Source organism: Aquarana catesbeiana, linkage group LG06, assembly GCF_042186555.1.
Source record: "Aquarana catesbeiana isolate 2022-GZ linkage group LG06, ASM4218655v1, whole genome shotgun sequence".
Classification (NCBI taxonomy): domain Eukaryota; kingdom Metazoa; phylum Chordata; class Amphibia; order Anura; family Ranidae; genus Aquarana; species Aquarana catesbeiana.
This window is the reverse complement of record NC_133329.1, coordinates 298,006,081-298,029,934: the sequence shown is the minus strand read 5'-3', so window position 1 is coordinate 298,029,934 and position 23,854 is coordinate 298,006,081. Positions and strand designations below refer to the sequence as shown.

Sequence of the window (23,854 nt, the reverse complement as noted above, 5' to 3'; positions counted from 1 at the left end):
CAGCGGACATTTGGACGGTAACTGACACTTTTTGAGGACCAGTGACACTAATACAGTGCTAAAAAATATATGTACTGTCACTGTAGTAAGGCACTGGCTGGGAACGAGTTAACATCAGGGGCGATTAAAGGGTTACCTGTGTGCCTAGCCTGTGTTTTACTACAGTGTGGGTGGTGCTTTTACTAGGGAAAGACATGTATCCTAGTCCCTGCTTTGCAGAAACACAGGATCCATGCCTTCCCTCCTGTCGAAATGGCGATCAACCTTGTTTACATAGGCAGACCGCCATTCTGTATCTCTGCAGGATGATCAGCGGGTGCTGGCGGACTTCGAGTCCGCGGTACCCTCTGTGTATAATCACAGCGAGAGAGAGAGCCCCTAGCAGCGCGCATTCCCGGCCGCTACCCAGAAGAGCCGGATCACGTGTGTATGTGTGTGTATGTATGTATGTGTGTGTATATATGTATATATATATATATATATATATATATATATATATATATATATATATATATATATATATATATATATATATATATATATATATATATATATAAAATACATACACAAACAATATTACATATTTTGATTTTTCTAAAAAAGCATATCTGAGGATAATGCACTAGGTTGGTGCACCTTCTGTGTTATGGTATCTGAACTACCCTAGTCTTAAGAGGGCAGCAAAGCATGGAATTTCTATAAGTGTCAAGAGGAGAGCAAGAAATTAAGAGTCAGTAGTCACACTCAGCCTTAACTTTATGACCACGTTTAGGTAACTTGAATAACCTTGATTATCTTGTTACAATGGCATCTGAAAATAAAGTTGTCCCTGAAGTTAATGTGTTGAAAGCAGAAAAAATGGGCATTTCAGTTTGTTGTATATGGGGGGCGTAACTGCAGAGCGGTTAGGGTGCCCATGCTGACCTGTGTCCACAGCCAAAATATATATCCCCTTGTTCTAGCCTTTCTGTACAACGCCCTGCCTTGGATATTTAATCCCTTCCTGCTCTGCCTATTTTAAAATGACAGCCGTGCGGGAGCCGCCCTGTTTTGGCAGGACGTGCGCTCCACAGGCCGTGCTCTGGCGCGATCTGTCACCCAATCACAGCAGATCACATGACAGGCAGTTGTACATAATAAAAGGCCTTGCTACATGGCTTTCATTGTGTACTATTGTGAGAAGCGCTGTGATTGGTTACAGTCATCACATGGTACAGACAGGACCAATCATAGCTCATCTGTACCAACATTGAATGAGTAATTTTGCAAAATGTCTCTTCTGCAATAAAAATTCTGTGTAATGAGCATTGCAATACATCCAGTGGAGCCCAGAGGAGACATGCAGGGTCTTTTAAGTTCTGTATGTCCCATTAAAGAGAACCTGTCATCTAAAAATCATCAATTGATCATCAATTTGTCCCCTATGTGATGAAAAAAACAGCAAAGTAGCTTGATGCAGGACACAACTTCTGTACATGGGACTGCAGGATTTAGGGTTAAAAGCAGGACTGTCCCGCACAATCCGAGACTGTTGGGAGGTATGGCACATTATTCAAAACACAGCAATCATTTTTTTTTTAATAAAATCTCTTTAGCTACAAACACCAACTTAGTTTTGTTTTTGCTTTTTATATTGCAGACCGGGGACCCAAGTATTGTGGTCAACGTGACAAGGCGAAGGCTGAGGAGCGAGAGTTCATATGACATTGATAATATTGTTATTCCCATGAATCTGGTGGCACCTATTAAACTGGAGAAACCTCAGTACAAAGAAATTCTCACTCCCAGGTACAATTAATACACAATATGTTTGTAGCCTAGATTACATTGTCTCTTTGTCCTTCCCTAAGGCCGGGTTCACACTGGTAATACACGACTTTTGTACGACTGTCGATCCTACTTTGCCCTGCGACATCGGTTCTACTTCAGTCCTACTTCCATCCAACTTGAATGAGCAGGATACAATTTTGCTCTGACTTTGAGATAGTCCGACTTGTCCTTTGACCAATTAAAATGAGCGTGACATAAATTCCTTTTCCTGCTGCTGTAATCACCATGTCGGATGGTTAGGGCGAGGATCCGACGTTGTTCCGACTTCAATGATATTGAATTGGCTGAAAATGGACCAAAGTAGTGCAGGAACCTTTTTTAAAGTCGGACCAACTTGTCGGTCCAGATAAGATGGCTCTCATAGGGAACCATTTTGTACACGTCATGTGACATCTGCTAACAAAGTCGGAGCATATGTTGCACCAGTGGGATCCAGGCCTCACTGTCACTAGGGCTGTGAGCAGTCTGATTAAGCCCCACCCACCACCGGGGGGAAACAAAAGAAGAGGATTTGGATTGCTGTGGCTCTTGGCAATGACAAAAGCCCACTGGGAAGAACTGGGGCTGATAGGAGATGTAGTCTCCACACTGTGACACCGCAGGGGAGCAGAAAACTTAATTTCCCAGGGTGCCAAAGTTGAGGGGACAGAGCAAGAAGGGGAAAAAAAGAGAACTGAGCACCTGGGGGGGGGGGGGGTGATCATGTGGAGACAGATGTTGCAGGCAATGGTTGTGAAGTGTGCTGTAGATTGGGACAAGAAGCAGAAAACCCAGGCATAGGGCTCCAGGCTGCATACCTGCCAGTGTGGACTGAGCTGCTACAAGACCCAGAGAGGGGAAATGCTAAGTAATGAGACCTGTGTTGCCCCATTCTGCTATATGCTGCCTGGAATGAGAACTGAAGAGCTGCCATAATTGTCTGGTAGTGATGGCCGCCAGGAGTAAAATTGCTGTGCTCATCAGTGGCTGTCGCTGCATTGTGCCTGCCAGAGACTGCATCACTAAAGGTACTGTGCGATGCTACTGTTACGGACCCCAGGAAGGAAGAAGATTGCAGGTTTTTTCTGACGCTGGCTTGTGGGGGAATCCCAGTGTGTAATAACATGACCCCCTCACCAGGCTTCAAGAAGACTCCTCAGGAGTTGTGAGAGGCCCTTTGACCACTTGTTTAATATTGACCATGCTGAGTATTAGAGTTTGACGTTTCTGTCTGTGAAGAGAGTCGGCCTTGCACCATTTACTTTTTCTTTTCTCATGTGGAAGAGTGAGCGCTCCAGTGGGAGATCCAGGGCCCTATTGCTGGTTAACTGTACTTAGACCCACTGGCCAGTAGATTAGATAGTGGTTTCTTTAACTCTGTCAGGTCACCTTGATATTTTGCTGTTCTTTACAACAGATTTGTATGTTGTCTCTCTTGTTACATTTGTGTTTTTCTTTAGATACTTTATTGACAATTATCATTGTTGGTTGCTACCCTTGTTTCTTCCCTGCAGGGCTTTGTCTATTAATTTAAGCCTCTTTAGTCTCCATTCACATCTATGCATGTTTTTTTTTTATTGTTTCAGCAGTGCTTTTTACTGTGCTTTCATCATTTTGGGACACGCGTTTGTGATGCGTTTTTATGCTTTTTTTCTTTTTATTTGGACAATTTGCTGTTGGGCAGATTAAATAATGCAAAACGTGTCAAAAATGCGCTAAGATGCACTACTTGCTTTTCTGCAGCGTTTCCATGGAAGTCAGCTGAACCAAAAAAGCAGAAAAAAAGCAGCGTTTTGCCTTTAAAAAAGTCCCTGGCCCTTTCCAAAAATGCAGAGGCACAAAAATGCATTGATGTGAACTTGTTCCATAGGAACCCATGGTAAGAAAACATGTCCTGTGTTTCTGCAAAAAGTATGAAAAAACGCATTGTTGTGAATGGAGCCTTAAAGCCACAGGTGTTTTAGGGAGTGTGGTGCTTACTTAGGCTCGATTCACATCTATGCATGTTGCTTTTGAGCGTTTTTGGAGTTTTTTTTGTGATGCTTGCCACGTTTTTGAGCAGAGTTTTTGTAGCGTTTTTGTAGCGTTTTTACTGCGTTTTTGCCACGCTTTGCATTTTTTTTTTTTACAGTTTTTTTAGACTGTATACAGGCTAAAAAAAAATTAAGAAAAAAACAAAAAAAAAAAACGCTGCAAAAACGCTGCACTTGCGTTTTTGATGCTTGTCCATTGAATTCTATTACATGCAAAACGCTGCATTTTGCATGAAAAAAAGTCCCTGACCCTTTCCAAAAATGCAGAGGTACAAAAAGGCATTGATGTGAACATGTTCCATAGGAACCCATGTTAAGAAATTCCCATGCACTTCTGCAAAATGCAAAATCCATCAAAAAACGCACTAGTGTGAATGGAGCCTTAGAGTTTTGGGCACTGGAAAACAGGGAACCTGCGGAAACAGCAGCTCCATGTGTGAGCACTACATGTGCATGAAGGAGAAGTATAGTGATTGCCCATTGAAGTCAATTACATTTTGTTCACCCTGGCTAAAAAAAAGGTCAGCTGAAATCCCATGGTGTGCTGTGTGCAAAATTCCATTACACTCCACAGCAGTTGTCATGTACAAGATCTGTAGCAAGGGATCAACAGAAGAGGTAAAACACTTAAACACTAAAAAGGAATATAGTCTAGTTTACAGCCCTTCAGTGTGTGTGGCGGCTGCATTAGATTTCTTTATTCATTCTTTTTTTTTCTTTTATATTTACATGGTAGTACTATAAAAAAAAAATTGCAATAAGCGGGGAGGATGGGACTGTCTTCATACTTAGTATGAACACACAATCTGTCTCTATTCCCCTGAAAGAACCAGGATTTGTGTGTTTACGCACACAGATTCTGGTTCTCGCTCTGTCACGAGCGATTGTGGGTGACCGGCGGTCATCGAGCCCGCCGGGCACACGCATTGGCTCTGGGCAAACACTGCAGGCGCACACGCGTCCCTAGTACCCAAAAGGCGAAGCAACGTAAGGTAGTGTCGTTTCGACCAGTAAAACTGCGACGGCTGGTCGGCAAGCAGTTAAAAAAAAAAAAAAAAAGAGCCTAAAAAAGAAAGTGCAGATACCACATCTGTGGACTAGTAAGCTTCTGAATATTATATATTTGTTCTTGGATTTAGTTATTCTTTAACAAAAGGAAAGGAAGTTTTTTCCTTTTATTCTTGAAATGCAGAAACATAATGAAAAATTGGAATTTCTTCCTTTTAAAGCAGGTGTATTGAATAAAAAAATTTAAGGAGGTCCGGTCACTACAATTTTCTTCCGGCTGAGGTCTGAATCTGATTCAGAAAAATTGTATACATCTACTTTCCTTTTTTTGGTGCAAGCCATGCTCTTTGCTGCTTTTGTTACTGCTCCACACACTCTGGTAATACTCTGTAAATGTCCTCCCCCTTACATCAGGTGCCCCTACCAGAGTAATTCATTACATTGGGGGCCCCCATTAGACTACCCCTATATACCATTTGCCACCGTGAGAGTATCCCCTTATATCAGGTTTCCCCATCAGAGTGCCCCTTTTCATTGGGTGTCCCCATCCAATCTGGTGTGCTTATCAGAGTGCTCCTTTACATCAGGTGTCCCCATCACTGTGCCACCTTACATCAGGTGCCATCTTAACATAATATGTGCCCCATAACATAAAATGTGCCCATCAGAGTGCCCCTTAACATAAAATGTGCCCATCAGCATACTTCTTATTTTAAGTTAAGGGGCACACTGATGGGCACATTATATTTTAAGGGGCACTCTGATGGGCACAACATAAAATGTGTGCCCATCAGAGTGGCCCTTAACACAAAGTGTGTCCATCAGTGTGCCCCTGTAAATCTCTGTAAAGAAAACTTACAGCATACTTCATGGGCAGGCAGGGAGCGGGAGCCGGCAAGCAAGCAACAGGGGGTGGGAGCTGCGCTAAGAACCTTGCTGAAGGGGACGGGGCGCACACGTGATGTAACACCATGCTTTACAGCCAGGCAGGGAGTGACAGCCGGGAGAGATAGCAAGGTGTGTGTGTGGGGAGGGGGGGGGGGGGCGGTGCACACACGCAACGTCATTAGTTGCTGGGACACTGGTGGTCCCAGCAACCAAGGACTGCTGAGTGGTGGGAATCCGATAGGTTAGACTGGCGAGCTGACGGTCTGGACAGGAGCGTCGCTCGGTCCATGTTCGGACAGCCATTAAATGACCACTGCTTTAAAGCTTAACTCCAGAAAAAAACAAGGTTACAGTGGATTGAAGAAAAGCAATCATGGACTGTGGATGAAAGTGAAATTCAGTTATGAAGCACCAATCTGCATTGGGCAGGGTGATGATGCTGGAACTTTTGTTTGGTGCCGTTCCAATGAAATGTATGAAGACGACTGCCTGATGAAAACATGCAAATTTTCACAAACATTGAGGCTATGGGGTTACATGTCAGGTAAAGGTACGGGGGGAGATGACAGTGATTAAATCTTCAATAAATGCGCAAGTTTATATGGAGATTTTGGACACCTTTCTTATTCCATCAATTTAAAGGATGTTTGGTGATGATGACATCATTTTTTGGGATGTAATCTGATGCAGATGCTTGTTTTAGAACTGCAAAGTACATGGTGATTCCATATTCTTTCCTCTGATCTGCAAAAATAGTTGCAATTGACTACAGTTTTCTTTCTTTTTTAATTTTTTTGAAGTGTTTCTTAAAGCCAGAAGGTTGGAATGTTAAATGAAAATAGTTTTGAGGCATATCCGTGATTAGTTATTTTTTTCTACACAATTAAACAATTGAATGAACATTTTCCAAGAGTGGTTATTCCATAATTTTTGCCAGGGGTAGTATAAACTGTATGTAGCATTTTCCACATACAGTATACAGTGCTGTGTTCTGGTAGCGGTAGGGGGACTTCCTGTCCTGTTCCTGGAACAAAAGCTCTTTGACAAGAAGCCTTGTATTTTTATGAAGGAATACAAGACTTCCTCTGATTGGCTAAGGTGGAGAGTGTGAAGCCTTCTCCCCGCCTCTCTACCTCAGCCAATCAGAGGAAGCCTTTTGTACTCATTGATACAATTGATATTGATTGTACAAAAATACAAGTCTTCCTCGATTTTGTTGGCTGTCAGAACACAGCATGGTATATTGTATGTAGCTGATACTACATACAGTTTTTACAGCAATAACGGTGAGTATATCCCTTAGTAAAGGAAGTATTGTGTTTGGGCCAATTTGGCTCAAGCGATTTAACATAATAGCAATGCTGGAGCAAGGCCTTCAAGTTTAAAGTTGAGCTAAACAAATGCTTTTTTACTATGATTGTCAATTCCATTAGTGGCTATAACGTGATATTTTCTGGATTCCCTCTATTTTGTGTTCTGTATGAAAAATAACATTTGATCTGGAGAAAAAATGGTCTAATAACATTTGTTTTTGGCCCAATTTACACAGAATGAATGTATATGCAGTTTCACAGGAAGAATAGCTCTAAAAATGTTTTATAACTACACCCCTCAGTGTCCTTTGTGTCTTTTTCTAGATATGTGTAGTAATCAAACCTAAACTCCTGTGTGACATTGCTCAAGCTGACCATCCTATTGTGTCTATAGAAGCCAGTGCCACAAAGCTCTCTGTTAATATGAGTTCAGCAAGAGCAGTAATTATCTGGTTGGCATATACTAGGTTGGTTAGAGTGGCTTTGATGTTTTCTGCCCAGGCTCATAGAGTTTTGAAACAGAGGTCAATGCTATGATTTGGCTGCAGTTGCCCCCTATCGCTTGATATGCAATTGATTGGCGATTAGTCTAGGACGGCTTTGAATTCTTCAAAGGATATCGTTTAGACCAGGGTTTCTCAACTCCAGTCCTCAAGGCGCCCCAACAGGTCATGTTTTCAGGATTTCCATTATTTCGCACAGGTGATTTGATCAGTTTCACTGCCTTAGTAATTACCACAGCTGTTTTATCTGAGGGAAATCCTGAAAACATGACCTGTTGGGGCGCCTTGAGGACTGGAGTTGAGAAACACTGGTTTAGACAGGCCATTTCGGAGTGCTGGCTTTTTAACCACTTTTGCACACTGTTTGTGCATCAGATCATTAATTTTATTCATTAAAGGAAAATAAGTTGTTTGCTTATAGAACTAGGTAAAATATGTCCTCTTTTTGTTTTTTGTTTTTTGTTTTTCTGGGGCTTTCACTGGATCTTCCACATGAACTGCCTCTTTAATCACAGTAATGAATGGAGTTACCAGGGTGAAATCAAAGCCCGAATAGGCTTTATCTGCAGCCATCACCTCATCTGATAATGCATCATTATCCTACTCTGAAGATTGTACTTCAGGGATCGAGCCTGCTGTGGCAGCAGGTTGTATTTATGATGAAGCAACCACTGACTCCTTAACCATCTAGTTAATGACTTAGAACACTTCTTTGCTTTCTGTCTCCGGAGTTGTAGTTATGCAAAGTGCTTCTCGCATACCAGTTTGCCTGGTAATGGGATTCCACTGCACACCCAACACCTAACAAACCTTGTGACTAGGTTGTGCATAGCAGTGAAGTGAAGAGACTCATAATGGTGTTTCCCTTTGGAGGGGGAGCACAAGTGACCCCTGTGCTAAGACTTATTAGATCTGAAGGGTATGCATGCAAATCTAGAGGTAGTTTTCTTAAGACTCAGTATTGGGTGGTTTGGTCTGCTGTATACCAAAATCGAGTACTGAGAATGTTAACATTCTGCTGTAACTTGGTGTTCATACTGCTTGGCCTTAGAAGATGGGAGTGAAGATGGCCAAAAAGTTAGAGGGTCCAGAGGTAGAGATAGTCAGCATGGAACATATTCCAGAGGGTAGTATTGGGGGCCTTAGTGGTAGGTTGACTAAAGCACCTAAACCCGAGGTAAGTATAGTAAGTCCTATTTGCAACCCAATAAGGAGATAGTATGCGACCGGTCTAAACTACTTGGCATGTTCACCAATGCCAGGAGCCTGGCGGACAAGATGGGAGAACTAGAACTACTGTTGTATGAGGAGGATTTTGATTTTGTAGGAATTACAGAGACTTGGTTTGACAGCTCTCATGATTGGCTGGCAACCATTCAAGGATATTCCCTATATCGCAGGGATAGAGAGGGTAAAAAAGGGGGAGGGGTATGCCTGTATATAAAATGATGTACAAGTGAATGTGAGAGATGACATCTCTAAGGGAGCAAGGGAGGAGGTGGAATCCTTATGGGTAGAGGTACAAAGGGAGAAAATTAAGGGGGAATTAATACTGGGAATATGCTTTAGGCCCCCTAACGAGGAGGAGGAGGCGGACCTCCTATCACAATTTGGATTAGTGGCAACAATGGGTAGTGTCTTTATAATGGGGGATTTTAATTATCCAGACATAGACTGGGTGGAAGGAACCACGCATTCATCTAAGGCTTGCCAGTTCCTAAATGTCTTGCAGGACAATTTCATGGGTCAGACAGTAAATGCACCAACTAGAAACAAAGTGTTACTAGACCTACTGATTACCAACAATACAGATCTGATCATGGATGTGGAAATATGGGGCAATTTAGGAAACAGCCATCACAGGTCAATTAGTTTTGGTATAAATCACACAAATAGGAAACGTAAGGGGAATACAAAGACACGGAATTTCAAAAGAGCCAACTTCCCTAAACTATGATCCTTGCTAGAAGACAGTAATTGGGATAAAATCTTAAGAACAAAGAACACGGAGGAAAAATGGGTATGCTTTTAAGAGCATATTAAATAAGGGCATTAGCCAGTGCATCCCAATGCGAAATAAATTTAAAAGAGCTAATAAAAGTCCTGGAAGGCTTAACTCCAACGTAAAAATGCATATAAAAGCAAAGGAGAAGGCCTTCAAAAATACAAGGCTGAGGGATCATGGGTGTAATCAGGGCGGGTAAGATAGAACACGAAAGGCACATAGCGGAGGAGAGTAAAAAAAATCCCAAGAAATTCTTTAAGTACATAAATAGTAAGAAAAGTAGGTCAGATCATATTGGTCTGATAAAGAATGATGAAGGGAATCTGGTTACTAAGGATTGAGAGATGGCGAAGGTATTGAATTTATTCTTCTCCTCGGTCTTCACAAAGGAATCGGGGGGCTTCAGTAACCAAAACTGCAATGTTTATCCTCATGACATGTCACAGGAAGCACCCTCATGGCTAACAGAGGACAGAATTAGAATTAGACTTGAAAAACTTAACATTAATAAGTCACCGGGACCAGATGGCTTGCACCCAAGGGTCCTTAAGGAACTCAGTCAAGTAATTGCCAGACCATTGTTCCTAATTTTTACGAACAGTCTACTGACTGCAATGGTACCAGCTGATTGGAGAAAAGCCAATGTAGCACCAATATTTAAAAAAGGGCCAAGATACATCCCTGGGAATTACAGACGAGTTAGCCTAACATCAATTGTATGCAAGCTCTTGGAGGGGATGATAAGGGACTATATACAAGATTTTACTAAGGACAACGGTATCATTAGCAGTAATCGGCATGTATTCATGAAGAATCATTCTTGCCAAACCAATCTATTAACCTTCTATGAGGAGGTGAGCTGCCATCTAGATAAAGGAAGGCCCGTAGACATGGTGTATCTGGATTTTGCAAAAGCACTTGATACAGTTCCCCATAAACATTAACTGTACAAAGTAAGGTCCGTTGACATGGACCATAGGGTGAGTACATGGATTGAAACTGGCTACAGGGGCGAGTTCAGAGGGTAGTGATAAATGGGGAATACTCGGAATGGTCAGGGGTGGGTAGTGGGGTCCCCCAGGGTTCTGTCCTGAGACCAATCCTATTTCATTCATAAACAACCTGGAGGATGGGATAAACAGCTCAATCTCTGTATTTGCAGATGATTCTAAGCTAAGCAGGGAAATAACTTCTCCGCAGGGTGTGGAAATCTTGCAAAAAGATCTGAACAAATGAATGGGGTGGGCAACTACATGGCAAATGAGGTTTAATGTAAAATAATGCATTTGGGTGGCAACAATTTGAATGCAATCTACTCACTAGGGGGATAACATCTGGGGGAATCTAGGATGGAAAAGGACCTGGGGGTCCTAGTAGATGACAGGCTCAGCAATGGCATGCAATGCCAAGCTGCTGCAAGCAAAGCAAACAGAATATTGGAATGCATTAAAAAGGGGATTAACTCCAGAGTTAAAACAATAATTCTCCCACTCTACAAGACTCTGGTCCAGCAGCACCTGGAGTATGCTGTCCAGTTATGGGCACCAGTCCTCAGGAAGGATGTGCTGGAACTGGAGAGAGTCTAGAGAAGGGCAACAAAGCTAATAAAGGGACTGGGGGACCTTAGTTATGAGGAAAGGTTACCAGCACTGAACTTGTTCTCTCTGGAAAGGAGACGCTTGAGAGGGGATAAGATTTCAATGTACAAATACTGTACTGTTGACACCACAATAGGGATAAAACTTTTCAGCGAAAGGGAATTTATAAGACACATGGCCATTCTCTAAAACTAAAATAAAAGCAGTTTAACCTTAAACTGCATAGAGGGTTCTTTACTGTAAGAGCGGTTAGGATGTGGAATTCTCTTCCACAGGCAGTGGTTTCAGCGGGGCGCATCGATAATTTAAAAAACTATTAGATAAGCACCCGCACGACCACAACATACAGGGATATACAATGTAATACTGACATAAAATCACACACATAGGTTGAACTTGATGGACTTGTGTCTTTTTTCAACCTCGCCTACTATGTAACTATGTAGCTATGTAAGATAGGGGTACACCCTGAAAGCTTGTGTTGAAAATCTGGGTGTTCGTGTAAAACAAAAAGTTGTTTTCGTCGCAAGTGCAGTGATATGGCTACAATCACCTCAGGAAGGAGTAAAAGAAATGAAGTTGTTTGAAACGCTATATTACTTTCCCAAATTTTACCATCTTACCCTGCAGTACCATAAGAAGCTAAGTTCAAAGCCTGCAGTTAGCCCCATAATCCTACCCTCTTACCTATCAGATATTTGAGAATCTTCACTGTGGTATTTCTCTGGTCCAAGCTAGACATTCTTTCACCTGGGTCAAAGACTCAGTCCGGCAACCCCCCCCCCCCCTCGAAAGAGGACGGTGTCAGTAGTTTATTCTTTTCTACAATTGCATTATTTTGAAAGAATATCATTATATTGCATCAATGCCCCCATTACATCAGTGTCCCCCCTTACATCAACCCCCCCCTTACATCAGTGTCCCCCTTGCTTTAGAGTACCCCATTACTTTAGAATTCCCCCTAACATCGGAATCCCGCCTTACATCAGTGTCCTCCTTATATCAATGCCTCACCTTACATTGGTATCCCTTTTACATTAGTGTCCTTCCTTACATCAGTGCCCCCCCTTACATAAGTGCTTCGCTTTACCTCAAAGTCCTCCCTTACATCAGTACCCCCTCCCCTTTATATCAGAGTCCTTCCGTACATTAGTGTGGCCAGGATGCCAGACAGGCATCTGAGTTGCCGCACCCTTATCTGCATCAAGCTCCAACACCCCTCTGCCTCTCCAGAGCTCCTTGGGTCAGATCACTGGTGCTGTGTATCGGCACCAGGAGCTGAGAGGTGGAGGGGGCACACACATGTTCTCCTGGATACTCTGTATTGGTCCCATTCTCCTACTGCTCCGCTCACACTCTGAGCACCTGCTGACATGCCCCCTGCACCTTCTCCCAGCTCTACAGTAGTGATGTTGCTCTCACGGTTAGCCATGGCGCCCCTTTTAGTGTAGTGCCCAGGGCACATGCCCCTCCTAGTTTTGGCCCTGGCTGTGTGCTAATGAATCGAAGCAGATGTGGGTCAATTTAAGGGTATTAAAGCGGAGTTCCATCTAGCAGAAACTTCCTCTTTAAGCATTCCTCGCCCCCTGACATGCCACATTTGGCATGTAATTTTTTTTTGGGGGGGGGGGGGGTGTACCCTTTTTTTCATGGGACTACCTGTCCCACTTCCTGCTTCCTATCTTCGGCCGCCTAGGCGACTCCTCTTCTCGCCCTAGACGGCCCCTCCCTGCCAGCAATCTTCTGGGACACAACTCAGGTGCCAGAAGATCAGCTGGCCAATAGGAGAGCGCGGCGCGACATGCGCCGTGCGCGCCCGGCCGTAAGCTGTCACGGCCAGGTGCCCACAGTTACCATAACGGCGGCGAGGAGAGGAGGGGGAGAGGAGCTAGCATTTCAGGGTGCCACATCGCTGGACCGTGGGGCAGGTAAGTGTCGGTTTATTAAAAGTCAGAAGCTGTGCTTTTTGTAGCTGCTGACTTCTAATAAACTAAAAAAATGGGTGGAACTCTGCTTTAAGCTACAGAACATGAGCCAGAAATACCTCACTAAACCCAGAAGTGAGGCACTTGTTGCAGCCAGATAACTTGCATAACCCAAATACATTGCTAACAAGGAATAACAGGCTGCAAATTAAACCTGTAATGGAAAGGTGCTGGGAAGCGAATACCAAACTTGCTGCCCAAAAAAAGATCCACAGATAGAGGCTCCTACTCTTATGGGCACCACTGCAGACCAAAGACTTGAGACTGTGCTTCAGGAGAGGCTGGGTCTGTGTAGAGTACAAAAAAACACCTTTTTATCCTGACAGTGTCCTCGTAACTTCCAGTGCACGGAATTCTTATAGCAAACTAAGTGATCTGTTTTCCCAGCTGTCTTCTGTGAACAACAAAGAGCACCCAAATGGAGGTGAGGAAGAGTTTGTAATCCAAATCAGGAGAACAGCCTAGGGTGACAATGTCTTTCCTCCACAATGCAATACACAAAGTGAGCATTGTCACCCTAGGACAGGAAACTTGTTACTGGAAGAAAAAGGAAAAAAATATATATTGCAGCCACCACACCACATCTTAAAGTGGAACTTTTGTCAGAAAATGAAGTCCTGCTAGATCACTTCAGACTGGCCTCTTTTGCAGGTATAGCTATGTAAAAAGAAAAAAAAAAAAAAAAAAAAAAAAAAAGCCTATACTGTTTAAAATCCAGTAATACACTGTCTCACCCTGCTCTTCACATGCTTAGTTGCTCTCCATTTTTAGGCACTGCTGAGTTTGTAGAGGCCGATCTGCTGACAGCCTTAAAGCGTAATTAAACCCTCCTATCCTTTACAGCCAAGGAAGCTACTTCTGTTTGATCTGCAACTACCATGGTGCTGCACATTTGATCAGTGATGACACCAGCCATTTGATGGTTTGACCTCTATATCCATTCCGACTACACATATAACAAAGTATTGTCTTTGCTTTTAGAAATCAACTACAGCCAGTTAACAATTTAAAGTAGCCTGTTTTTTTTTTTTTGTTGTTTTTTTTTCTTGTAGTTTTAAGGAGATGGTCTATGAACCTTTGGAAGCTCCTCCTGATATAGAGGTAAGTGTTCATTCATAAGTTTGCAATATTTTCCATGTTACTAGAACAATTTTTAGCTTCTCAGTCTCATGCCAATGTAAGATAGGTGCTCAGCTATTGTGTATTTGTATAAAAAGAAAAGATGCACAACCAAACAATATATATAACTCCCTAATATAAAAGCGAAAGGTGATAATGATATATCATAGCAGTACACTTTAAAACACAAAAAAGCCTCCGTTCCCAGTTGATGCCTTGTATAGAGAAACGCATCGGGTGGAGCACTTGTTCTTGACGTCACCACGTACCAGCTGGCAGGCTTGAGCCGCAGCTGTTTGAATGTACTGTTCACCGTCTTTTTTTGGATGTCAGTGCCTAAGAAGTTTTTTAATTAATTTTTAACTGGAGTACTGCACCGTGAAGCCTCTCTTTTCTATCATATGATTTACCCTACCGCTGGAGATTTCCTGCATAGGTATATTGTTGCAGCTATAGGACAACTATACTGCTGGAGAGTTTGCTGTATTACAAGTAGCCCTGCATTGGATGAACCTGTAGAGGAATATCCCTGATTTGAGTGATCCTGTGATAAGCTTGTTTGATCTCTATAATTTGAGATCCATCGAATCTGGTAAGCGGCGTTGTTTGTTTTACTTTCTGGATAGAAGCATCAAGTGATTTCTTCAGTGTCCTGCAATATCGTTCACTATTGGAGCACCTTGTTTTGGACTTTTTGTGTTTTAAAGTGTGCTGTTATCACGTATCATTATCACCTTTCCCTTTTATATTAAGGGAGTTATATATATTGTTTGGTTGCATACTTTTTCTTTTTATACAAATGTTATTAGCTGAATATTCAGGCTATTTAAGTTGCAGCACCAGTGTGTGATATTTTTCTCTCTGGGTAGCACAGATATTCCACTACACACATTGTGTATTTATTTAACAGCACTAACAGGACAGAAACGCAGAATCTTTATGATTTAAAGCACACATTTGCTTTTAGAGAAGGGGATGCCACCGCCTCAGGCAGGTCAGCTGAAACAAAAACTTCTCTAGAATTGAAGAGCCCCAGGTGCTGGCTAATGCGCATAGCAAATGAAGATGAACTGAAAACTCTGGATAGCCGCACTCCAAAGAAAATTTCTTTTGCCTTTATTGAAAAATCAGGATCACACTGTACAAGCCACAGCAAAGCGATACAGACAGGAGCTGTCTGTATCGCTTTGCTGTGGCTTGTACAGTGTGATCCTGATTTTTCAATAAAGGCAAAAGAAATTTTCTTTGGAGTGCGGCTGTCCAGAGTTTTCCGTTCATTACACATTTGCTTTTCCCAGAAAATTTTAATTGTAAAAATGTAAAATTGCTGCCTAATAGTGTCCAGTTTGCCCAGTTCCAGGGGTACGTTTAGAAAAAGCCCAAGTTAAAGAAAGCAGTAGATTCACAATTACTAGCTGAAACTTTGTGCCATTCTCAAATTTTCCCATAAAACTTTACCATGGCCCTTGCCCTTTCAGTGAAGCCTCTTACCCTGTAAAGGACCAAAAATAAAGGCTCTTGAAGGTAAATAAACAAATTGCACTTTGATTACCAGGTAAATCAAAATTTGCATATACCTTCAGATGTCTATATCTTTGGATCTGCTATTTTTTGGCATGCAGTTTTTACTGGAAATTTCCTTTGCATATACAATTGTTCATCATATGCCTAGTTTTAATTGCCCAGTATGTTTTACTTTTGCCAGTTTATAAACTTTTTGTTTACTACAGGTACAACAAAACTGGGTTAGCTGGTCATAACATTGTTTGCACTTTATAACAAACTATTATTTGTTGTGCGGTTATGGTTCATCATTGGCAGACACTTGTTATTGTTATGGTGATTATTTTGTATTTTTGTTTCAGCTGGAAGATTTATCAGATGATGCATATTCTCATCGACATGAGAAGTATGAGCAGAAAGAAAAGGCCCGCTGGTCATTTTGGCAACAAAACAAATGGCCCAAAAAGAGCAGGTTAGCAGTCCAGTTTAGGCCTTTATAAACTGGGAAGAACCATCTTCTCATTTGGCAGATTTGTGAATGTATTTTTTTGTATTTCTAGATCTTCAAGTCATGATTTTGCTGTATGGTCAGGAAAGGTCTTCCCATGTAATGGAGAGATTTACAGTCCAGGTTCTGTGTCACCAGTTTCTTCTGACACGCTATTGCCCTATACCAAGGAACCTCCAAACCAACAGCCATCAGACAAACTGCAGCATGACAAGGTAATGTGATAACAAGTAATTACCTTTTTAATTGACCACACATACTGCATTTTCTGCTGCTCAGTGTGAATTTTGTTATCACACTCCTTTATTAAGGCATCAAGTGCTAGGGGACATTTGATCCCAGAATATAACAAATTTTCACTTTGTGACTATAAAGAAGATAGTGATTTGGACTAGAGATCTGCTGGTAATGTTTGATTTGTTAAATCAGGCACCAAAAAGACATAGGCAAACTTCAAACTTTTTAACAGCTTTCCTCTTGGAGGAATTGCCCTTCCTGTCTAAAGACACAATAGAGAGTAGATCTCTCCAAAGTGGGGAGCAATCCTCTTAGACATGAGTCGCTGGAACAGGTGTCCTCACTGGAAGATTTCCTCCCACCTCATGTTCCATTAACCACTATAATATTTTACATTTTTCAACATTTTCTTTTCCAGTGATAATGGTCCCCAGGAAAAACCAAGGGGGTAAATCTCCTGAGGTAGGACAGCGATTAAGGCAGGTTTCTAACCATTCTTTACTCAGACCAAAACTAAAAGGAAACATATGGGCTAAATATAAACTTTAAATTGGCTTTAGTGTTGGGGGGGGGGGGGGGATCTGTGGATATAAAAATGTAGATGTTTTCTAGGGCTTTGGGAGGTGCAACTGACATCTAAGGGGGTCAAACCCACCCCAGCAGCCCCCTAGATCCATGATCTTACCACTGCTGCTTGTGTGGACGGATGTGTGTTGTTTGCTTCGATTTCTGTCGGCCCGACTCTCATATTCCTCCTATGAATCAGAGCATTACACAAAGCCTGCTCACACAAGTAGTGAAATGCTCTGCCTTGGGGGGCTCCCACACTCAACCTCAGCTTATTTCCACTCACCTAATGCGAGCAGGTGAGTGGAAAATTTGAGGGCTGCATACTGTACAGTAGTTGACATATTAGTCAGTGATCAGCCATTCACTTGTTTATTAGATGTCTCAGAAACCATAACGAGGAATGCCAAGTACGGATTTTACATAGTTACATTGGTCCAGCTTGGACCAATGTAACTATGTATATGCCATACCTGGCTGATGCCCCTGGAAGTGGAATCTGAATGAATGCAAAGCATTCATTGATTAGATAAAGTGGAGAGGCAGTGTGGTGATGCCACATTCTCAACCTCTTCCAATAAATGAAAGAATGCTTTGCATTCATTCAAGCAGTACAAAGAATTTTCTGACTGTTGACTATTGCCTGTGATCGAGAGATCGAACTCCTGTGTTCACAATGCAGCAAGCCATTTGCTCAGCACAACACCCAGAAGTGGAGATCACTGAAGTAGCGTTGTCTGCTTCAGTGATTTCTAGCTGCCAGGGGTATTGCCCAGGTATGGTATGTATATAGTTACATTTGGTCCAAGCTGGACCAATAGATCTATGCATAACATATCCATACCTGGAATTCATCTTAATGATCAGCACTGCCACCTTACCAACTTCCAGCAGCGTGTAAAATGTGTGGCTTTTCACTAGGTAGTGCAGGTACCCAATGTGTGTTGCTTTTTCTTTATGTTCCTCTGGAATTCAGTAGGGATAAGTAAACATACTGCTTGCCCCAAAGCAAAGCACAAAATGTTACAGCCCACAGGAGGGAGGACTTAACACAAGCATTTAAAATGTAAGTATACCTATGTAAGTACGTAAGAAAAAAGTACACTACACTGTTCCGTATTAGTAAAGAAGTATAGAGTGCTCAACCTACCTACCAGCCAGGGCTACCTATCTGTTAAAATAATGAAGTTCAAGGCCACATTTAGTAGAAGCTTTTTCAAATTCTCTGCAGCCAGCAATGGCTCCATCCCAAGTTACTGTAGGGAAGGAGCAGCCGCTAGAACCAGCATTCTCTAGTTACATAGTTATGTTGAAAAAAGACACACATCCATCTAGCTTGAACAATAGAAAAAAATTAATAGAATAGATAAATAGAAAACCTCAGTATACAGAATCCTTTACCCATAGTTGATCCAGAGGAAGGCAAAAAAACAACAAGCATGGTCCATTTTGGTGCAGCAGTGGAAAAAAAAATTCCCTCCTAAACCCCCAAAAGGCAATTTAATATTCCCCTGGATTAACAATCTCTTGTTTTTTCATCTAAAAATGTCAATATCTAGTTATTTTTTGTACATTTAGGCATGCATCTAGCCCCTTTTTTAAGAAAATCCACTGAGCTGTCCAGAACTATTTTTAGAGTGAGTCTATTTCACATTTTCACAGCTCTTGTTGTAAAGAAGCCTTTCTGTATCTAAAAGTTAAATCTTTTTCATCCAGACTTTACGTAAAGCGTGGCCCCTTGACCTTTTGTAATTACCTTTTAAGTGAATAATTGTACACCAAGTTCACTATATAAATTACTTATGTATTTATACATGGTAATTATATCCCCCTTTAATTGTCTCATCAAGAGAAAATACATTCAGTTCAGCTAATCTTTCCACATAGCTGAGCTCCTCCATGACTCTTATCAGTTTGATTACCCTTCTCTGTACTTTCTCCATGAACTTTTTGAGAACTGGTGCTCAAAACTGAAAAGCATATTCCAAATGAGGTCTTACTAATGCTTCCTCTTAGTCTCTCTCTCATCTCACTCCTACAGAACACCCACATCCTTCTTGTCCATTGACATCCCCGGCTTTTTCCCCTAGAATGTATGATGCATGCATGTTTTTAGCTCCAAGTTCATAACTTTACATTTATCAACATTACACCTCTTCTGTCACATAGTTGCCCAATTAAACAGTGCATTCAGGTCTGCTTGTAAATTGTAGACATCCTGTGAGGTTGTTGTCTCCACTACATAGCTTGGTGTCATCTGCAGACACAGAAATTGTCCTTTTAATCTCAAACTCTATATCATTTATAAATAGGTTAAAAAGTAAGGGTCCTAAAATAATGGAATGGTGCTCTCTCCTGTGGTGCTAGTGGTGCTGGTCCCAACAATAACTTGGAATGGAGCCATTACTGGCTGCAGAGGTTTTGAAGAAGCTTCCAAATGTGAAGGCCTAGCCTTAGCTTGTATATAAGTTTAGCATACTTTGCTGCTATATCCATATTGCACAGCATAGTGTGCTTTTTATGTAAAGCTAAACTTACATTTTAAAGAAGTTTGTGGGTCTTGGATTGTGTACAGGATGTAGGAGGCATCAGCTTTTTTTTTTTTTTTATATAACAAAAGACCCAATACAGTGTTAACACATAAAAGCAGATAATAAGACTTTTAAGGCACCATTTTATATCCAAAGCCAATATTTAAAATGCAAGTTTATTTCAGAAACCCTTAAAAATGTCTCTTTAACATAAAACTAAAGGCACAGCGCAACAGCATATCGCTATTTACAAACAATCCCTCCATTCTCCCACATAAAGCAACGTGAGTATAACAAATGCATTAATTACACTGGTTACAAAATGTGGGATTAACGATCAAATACAGTATATGTTATGCAAATTGGAGATGTAAGTCTACCCTTTGGCCATCATGTTGCAGTCACCCATAACTATAGGTTCCCATATATTAGATTGTGACCCTGGACATGGTGCACTAGTTTACTACAATGAGAAATGACATAGATTCATCGATTCCATGCTACAACTCCCCCTGGACTCAACAAATTCACTAGTTTCAAATCTTTCCTTTGAAGGGCATAGGATTAGGATCAAGTGATACCTTTGGTCACTATATAATTTTACAATTCTCTTATACCTCAAGTTAATTTCTCATATTTCTCAATAATCAAAATACATTTTGATTAATGTACAAAGATGATAATAGCATCACCTTTAAGATGATCTATGGACTATTATAGAGTAACCACAGAATAAAAAAGTATGAACAGATCGCCCAGCCGCGATCTGGGAAATGATGTCCTCCCTGATTGCGGCACAATCTGTCAACGGCCCGAGTGGTTGAAAGCAGCCTCAGCTCGATTCATCCAAGCCATGCACCCAACATGTTTCACCCCACCCCCGGGACTTAATCATGGGATATTTTTTTAGACAAGACTTATTCCAGTCCCTGAAAAAGTCCATGAGACGCGCCAGGCTCAATATCACGTTTTGTAACCAGTGTATTTAATGCATATGTGATGTTACATTTGCATTGCCTTATGTGGGATTGTTTGTAAATGGTGATCTGCTCTAGCTTCATATTCACCTTTTTTATGTTAAAATGATAGTTTTAAGGGTTTATGAAATAAATTCTTGATTTTCATAAATATTGGCTTTAGATATAACCCGTTGCCGCCCGGCCTATGATCAAATGATGCTGGGGCCGGCCTCTCGTCGATCCAGGTGGACGACATATGATGTCCTCTCGGATTGCGGCACAATCTGTCACAGGCTTAGTCCACGGGAAACAGCCTATGACTGATCACTGTACTGGCTCGCTGCCGGTAGCATGTGACCACTGTATCCAAACACAGCAGGACACATGACAGTTGTAAACAACAAATGGCTTCATTTCAAGTCATCCATTGTGTAGAATTGTGTTGCTAGCTGTGATTGGTCACAGTCATCACATTCTACAGACTGTGCCATGTGATCAGCCGTGGCCTATCACAGCTCATCACAACAAAACAAACTGAATTATTTCATTCAGTAAGATGCTTCCATATAGCAATGAAATAAAAAATTAAAAAATACCATTGCTTTCTTAGTAGTACAATATTGCAATGGTAACATTATATTGCTCTGGTCAAAGTGTGTTAAAAAAAAAAAGTAAAGAATTAAAAATATATATATATATATATATATATATATATATATATATATATATATATATATATATATATATATATATATATATATATATATATATATATATATATATATTTTCCAAAAAGGGGTAGTTTGGGGGATATCTGTACTGTCCTGACATTTTTGGGCCTCAAGAAATGAGAGGCCGTCGGTACATCAGGATTGATCCATTTTCAGATGCAATGGATTTAAAAAGTCTACACACCCCTGTTAAAATGTTAGGTTTCTATGATGTAAAAAATTGAAAAAAAGATAAACTATTTCAGAAAACCATTTCAGAAATGTTTCCACCTTTAATGTGACATAAACTTTACAACTCGGTTGAGCAACAAACTGAAATCTCTTAGGTGGAGGGAAGTGAAAATAAAAAACTAAAATAATATGGTTGAAGAAGTGTTGAAGCACCTTTTGATTTTATTACAGCACTCTTTTTGGGTATGAGTCTGTCAGCATGGCACATCTTGACTTGGCAATATTTGTTGATAGCAGGAGTGTACGGACTCCTATTTAACATGAGTTTGAATGTGATTGCTTAAAGGGGTTGTAAACCCTCATTTTTTTTTTTTCTTTTTTAAAACAAACATGTCATACTTACCTCCATGGTGCAGTTCGTTTTGCACAGAATGGCTCCGATCTACCTCTTCTGGGGTCCCTCAGCGGCGCTGGTGGCTTCTCCCCGCATCAAGTGTCCACGTTGGAGAAGCGCTCTCCTTGGTGGACACCCGTGCGGGCGTGCTCCCGAGTCCCACATTTGTGTCCATTCACACAGAATGCAGGACTCGGCCCCGCCCCCTAGCGCCACGTCATTGAATTTGATGGCCAGCAGCGGGAGCCAATGGCTGCGCTGTTATCAATCCAATCAGGACACGAGACACCAGGTAGAGCTGGTGTGCTCGTTCCTGGCTGGAGAAGGATCGGGGTCAGGTAAGTAAAACGGGGGCTCGAGAGGGCTGCAGCACTACAGAAGGTTTTTCATCTTAATGCATAGAATGCATTAAGGTGAAAAACCATGAGGGTTTACAACCCCTTTAATTCTGAACACAGCTACATCCCCAGTTATAAGAGGGTGTGAACAATTATGCAACCACATTATTTTTGTTTTTTAGTTTTACTTTCCTCCACCTAAAATATTTCAGTTTTTCAATGGAGTTGTACAGTTTATAGGTCGCATTAAAGGGGTTGTTAAAGGTGTGTTTTTTTTAATAACAAACATGTTATACTTACCTGCACTGTGCAACGCTTTTGCACAGAGCGGCCCGCATCCTCCTCTTATCAAGTGCCCCCATGGGGGACACTCGTGAGGGGACGCTCCTGAGTCCTGCTGCTGCGTCAATTGACACAGACAACAGGACTGGGCCCCGCCCCCCCGTTTCACTGGATTGGCTCCCGCTGCTATCAATCTATCCAATGAGGACCTAAGACAGTGGCTGGAGCTGCTGTGCTCGTCTCTGTTGGTGGAACGGTCGGGTTCAGGTAAGTAAAAGGGGGGCTGCTGCACTACATAAGGTGTTTCACCTTAATGCATAGAATTCATTAAGGAGAAAAATCTTCAACCCCTTTAAAAGGTGGAAAAAGTTCTGAAATGATTTATCTCTGTCTCATTTTTTTTTTACAGAACAGAAACCTGACATTTTAACAGGCGTGTGTAGACTTTTTATATCCATTGTATATACCATAGTTTGCAGACTGTGTAGACTCCAGACTCTTACCGAGATGGTTTGTTCTGCCTTTAAGTTACCTCCTGCATAGGTTTCTGAGCCTCCCTTGTACTCTTTGAGGTCCCTGAAGCCTCTTCAGGCTGCATAGGCTTTCCCCTTGCACGCACTGCTGGAACAGGCGGTGTATGCTGATTGGGAACATCCTGACAGGATTTTTGTTCCTCCTAAGAGGTTTTCCCTTTTATATCCCATGGAGGAAAAGTTTGTTAAGAAATGGCGCATTCCAGACGTAGCTGTGGCAGTCTCTTCCTTAAACAAGAACTTAACTTGTCCAGTGGATAATGCCCATGGCTTGAAAGACCCTGTTAACAAGAAACTGGAATCATTATTAAAGGTTTTATTTTCTTTGGCCAGTTCAGCTATTCAGCCAGCTGCCGCAGCAATTGGAGTCTGCCAGTTCTTAAAAAATCAAGTCAGACGGCCTGATAGGCCTAACCAGGAGGACGATCTTGCTGAAAATAGGGCAGATATTCCTTGAGCGCTGTGTTTTGCTGTAGAGACCTTAAAGGATTCTGTACAGCAAGTCTCTCGTCTGGCTCTCCTGTTTGTACACATGCGCAGACTTTTGTGGCTTAAGAACTGGTCAGCCGAGCTTCCCTGTAAGAAGTTATTGGCAGGGTTCACCTTCCATGGGGAACGTTTGGTGATGATCTGGACAAGTACATCCAAAAGATTTCTGGAGGAAACAGTTCTTTACTTCCTGTAAAGAGAAGGACCAGGCGTCCCTCGTTTAAAACCTCTGGGACTTCCTCAGGTATTTCAGCAACAAGGCAGTTCCACGGCCAACAGGGCGATGGAGCCAGGGGCAAGCCGCAGGGCCAGAAAAAGCCCTGGGTCCAGAATTCTTCTAAACCCGGCAG

At 41.7% G+C, this 23,854-nt stretch overlaps 1 protein-coding gene across 2 annotated transcripts in view; it reads left to right on the top strand.

The window, feature by feature from the left end:
* The window catches only part of KANSL1L (KAT8 regulatory NSL complex subunit 1 like), a 206,986-nt gene that overhangs the window by 132,079 nt on the left and 51,053 nt on the right, over positions 1-23,854 (top strand). For both annotated transcript variants that reach the window (XR_012244986.1, XM_073633544.1), the window contains exons 11-14: positions 1,640-1,788; positions 14,195-14,243; positions 16,127-16,236; positions 16,325-16,487. Coding sequence is in view for 1 of the 2 variants with exons in the window: in XM_073633544.1 (XP_073489645.1) it covers positions 1,640-1,788; positions 14,195-14,243; positions 16,127-16,236; positions 16,325-16,487 (471 nt within the window). In the remaining variant the exon portion in view is untranslated. The remainder of the gene's footprint in view (positions 1-1,639; positions 1,789-14,194; positions 14,244-16,126; positions 16,237-16,324; positions 16,488-23,854) is intronic.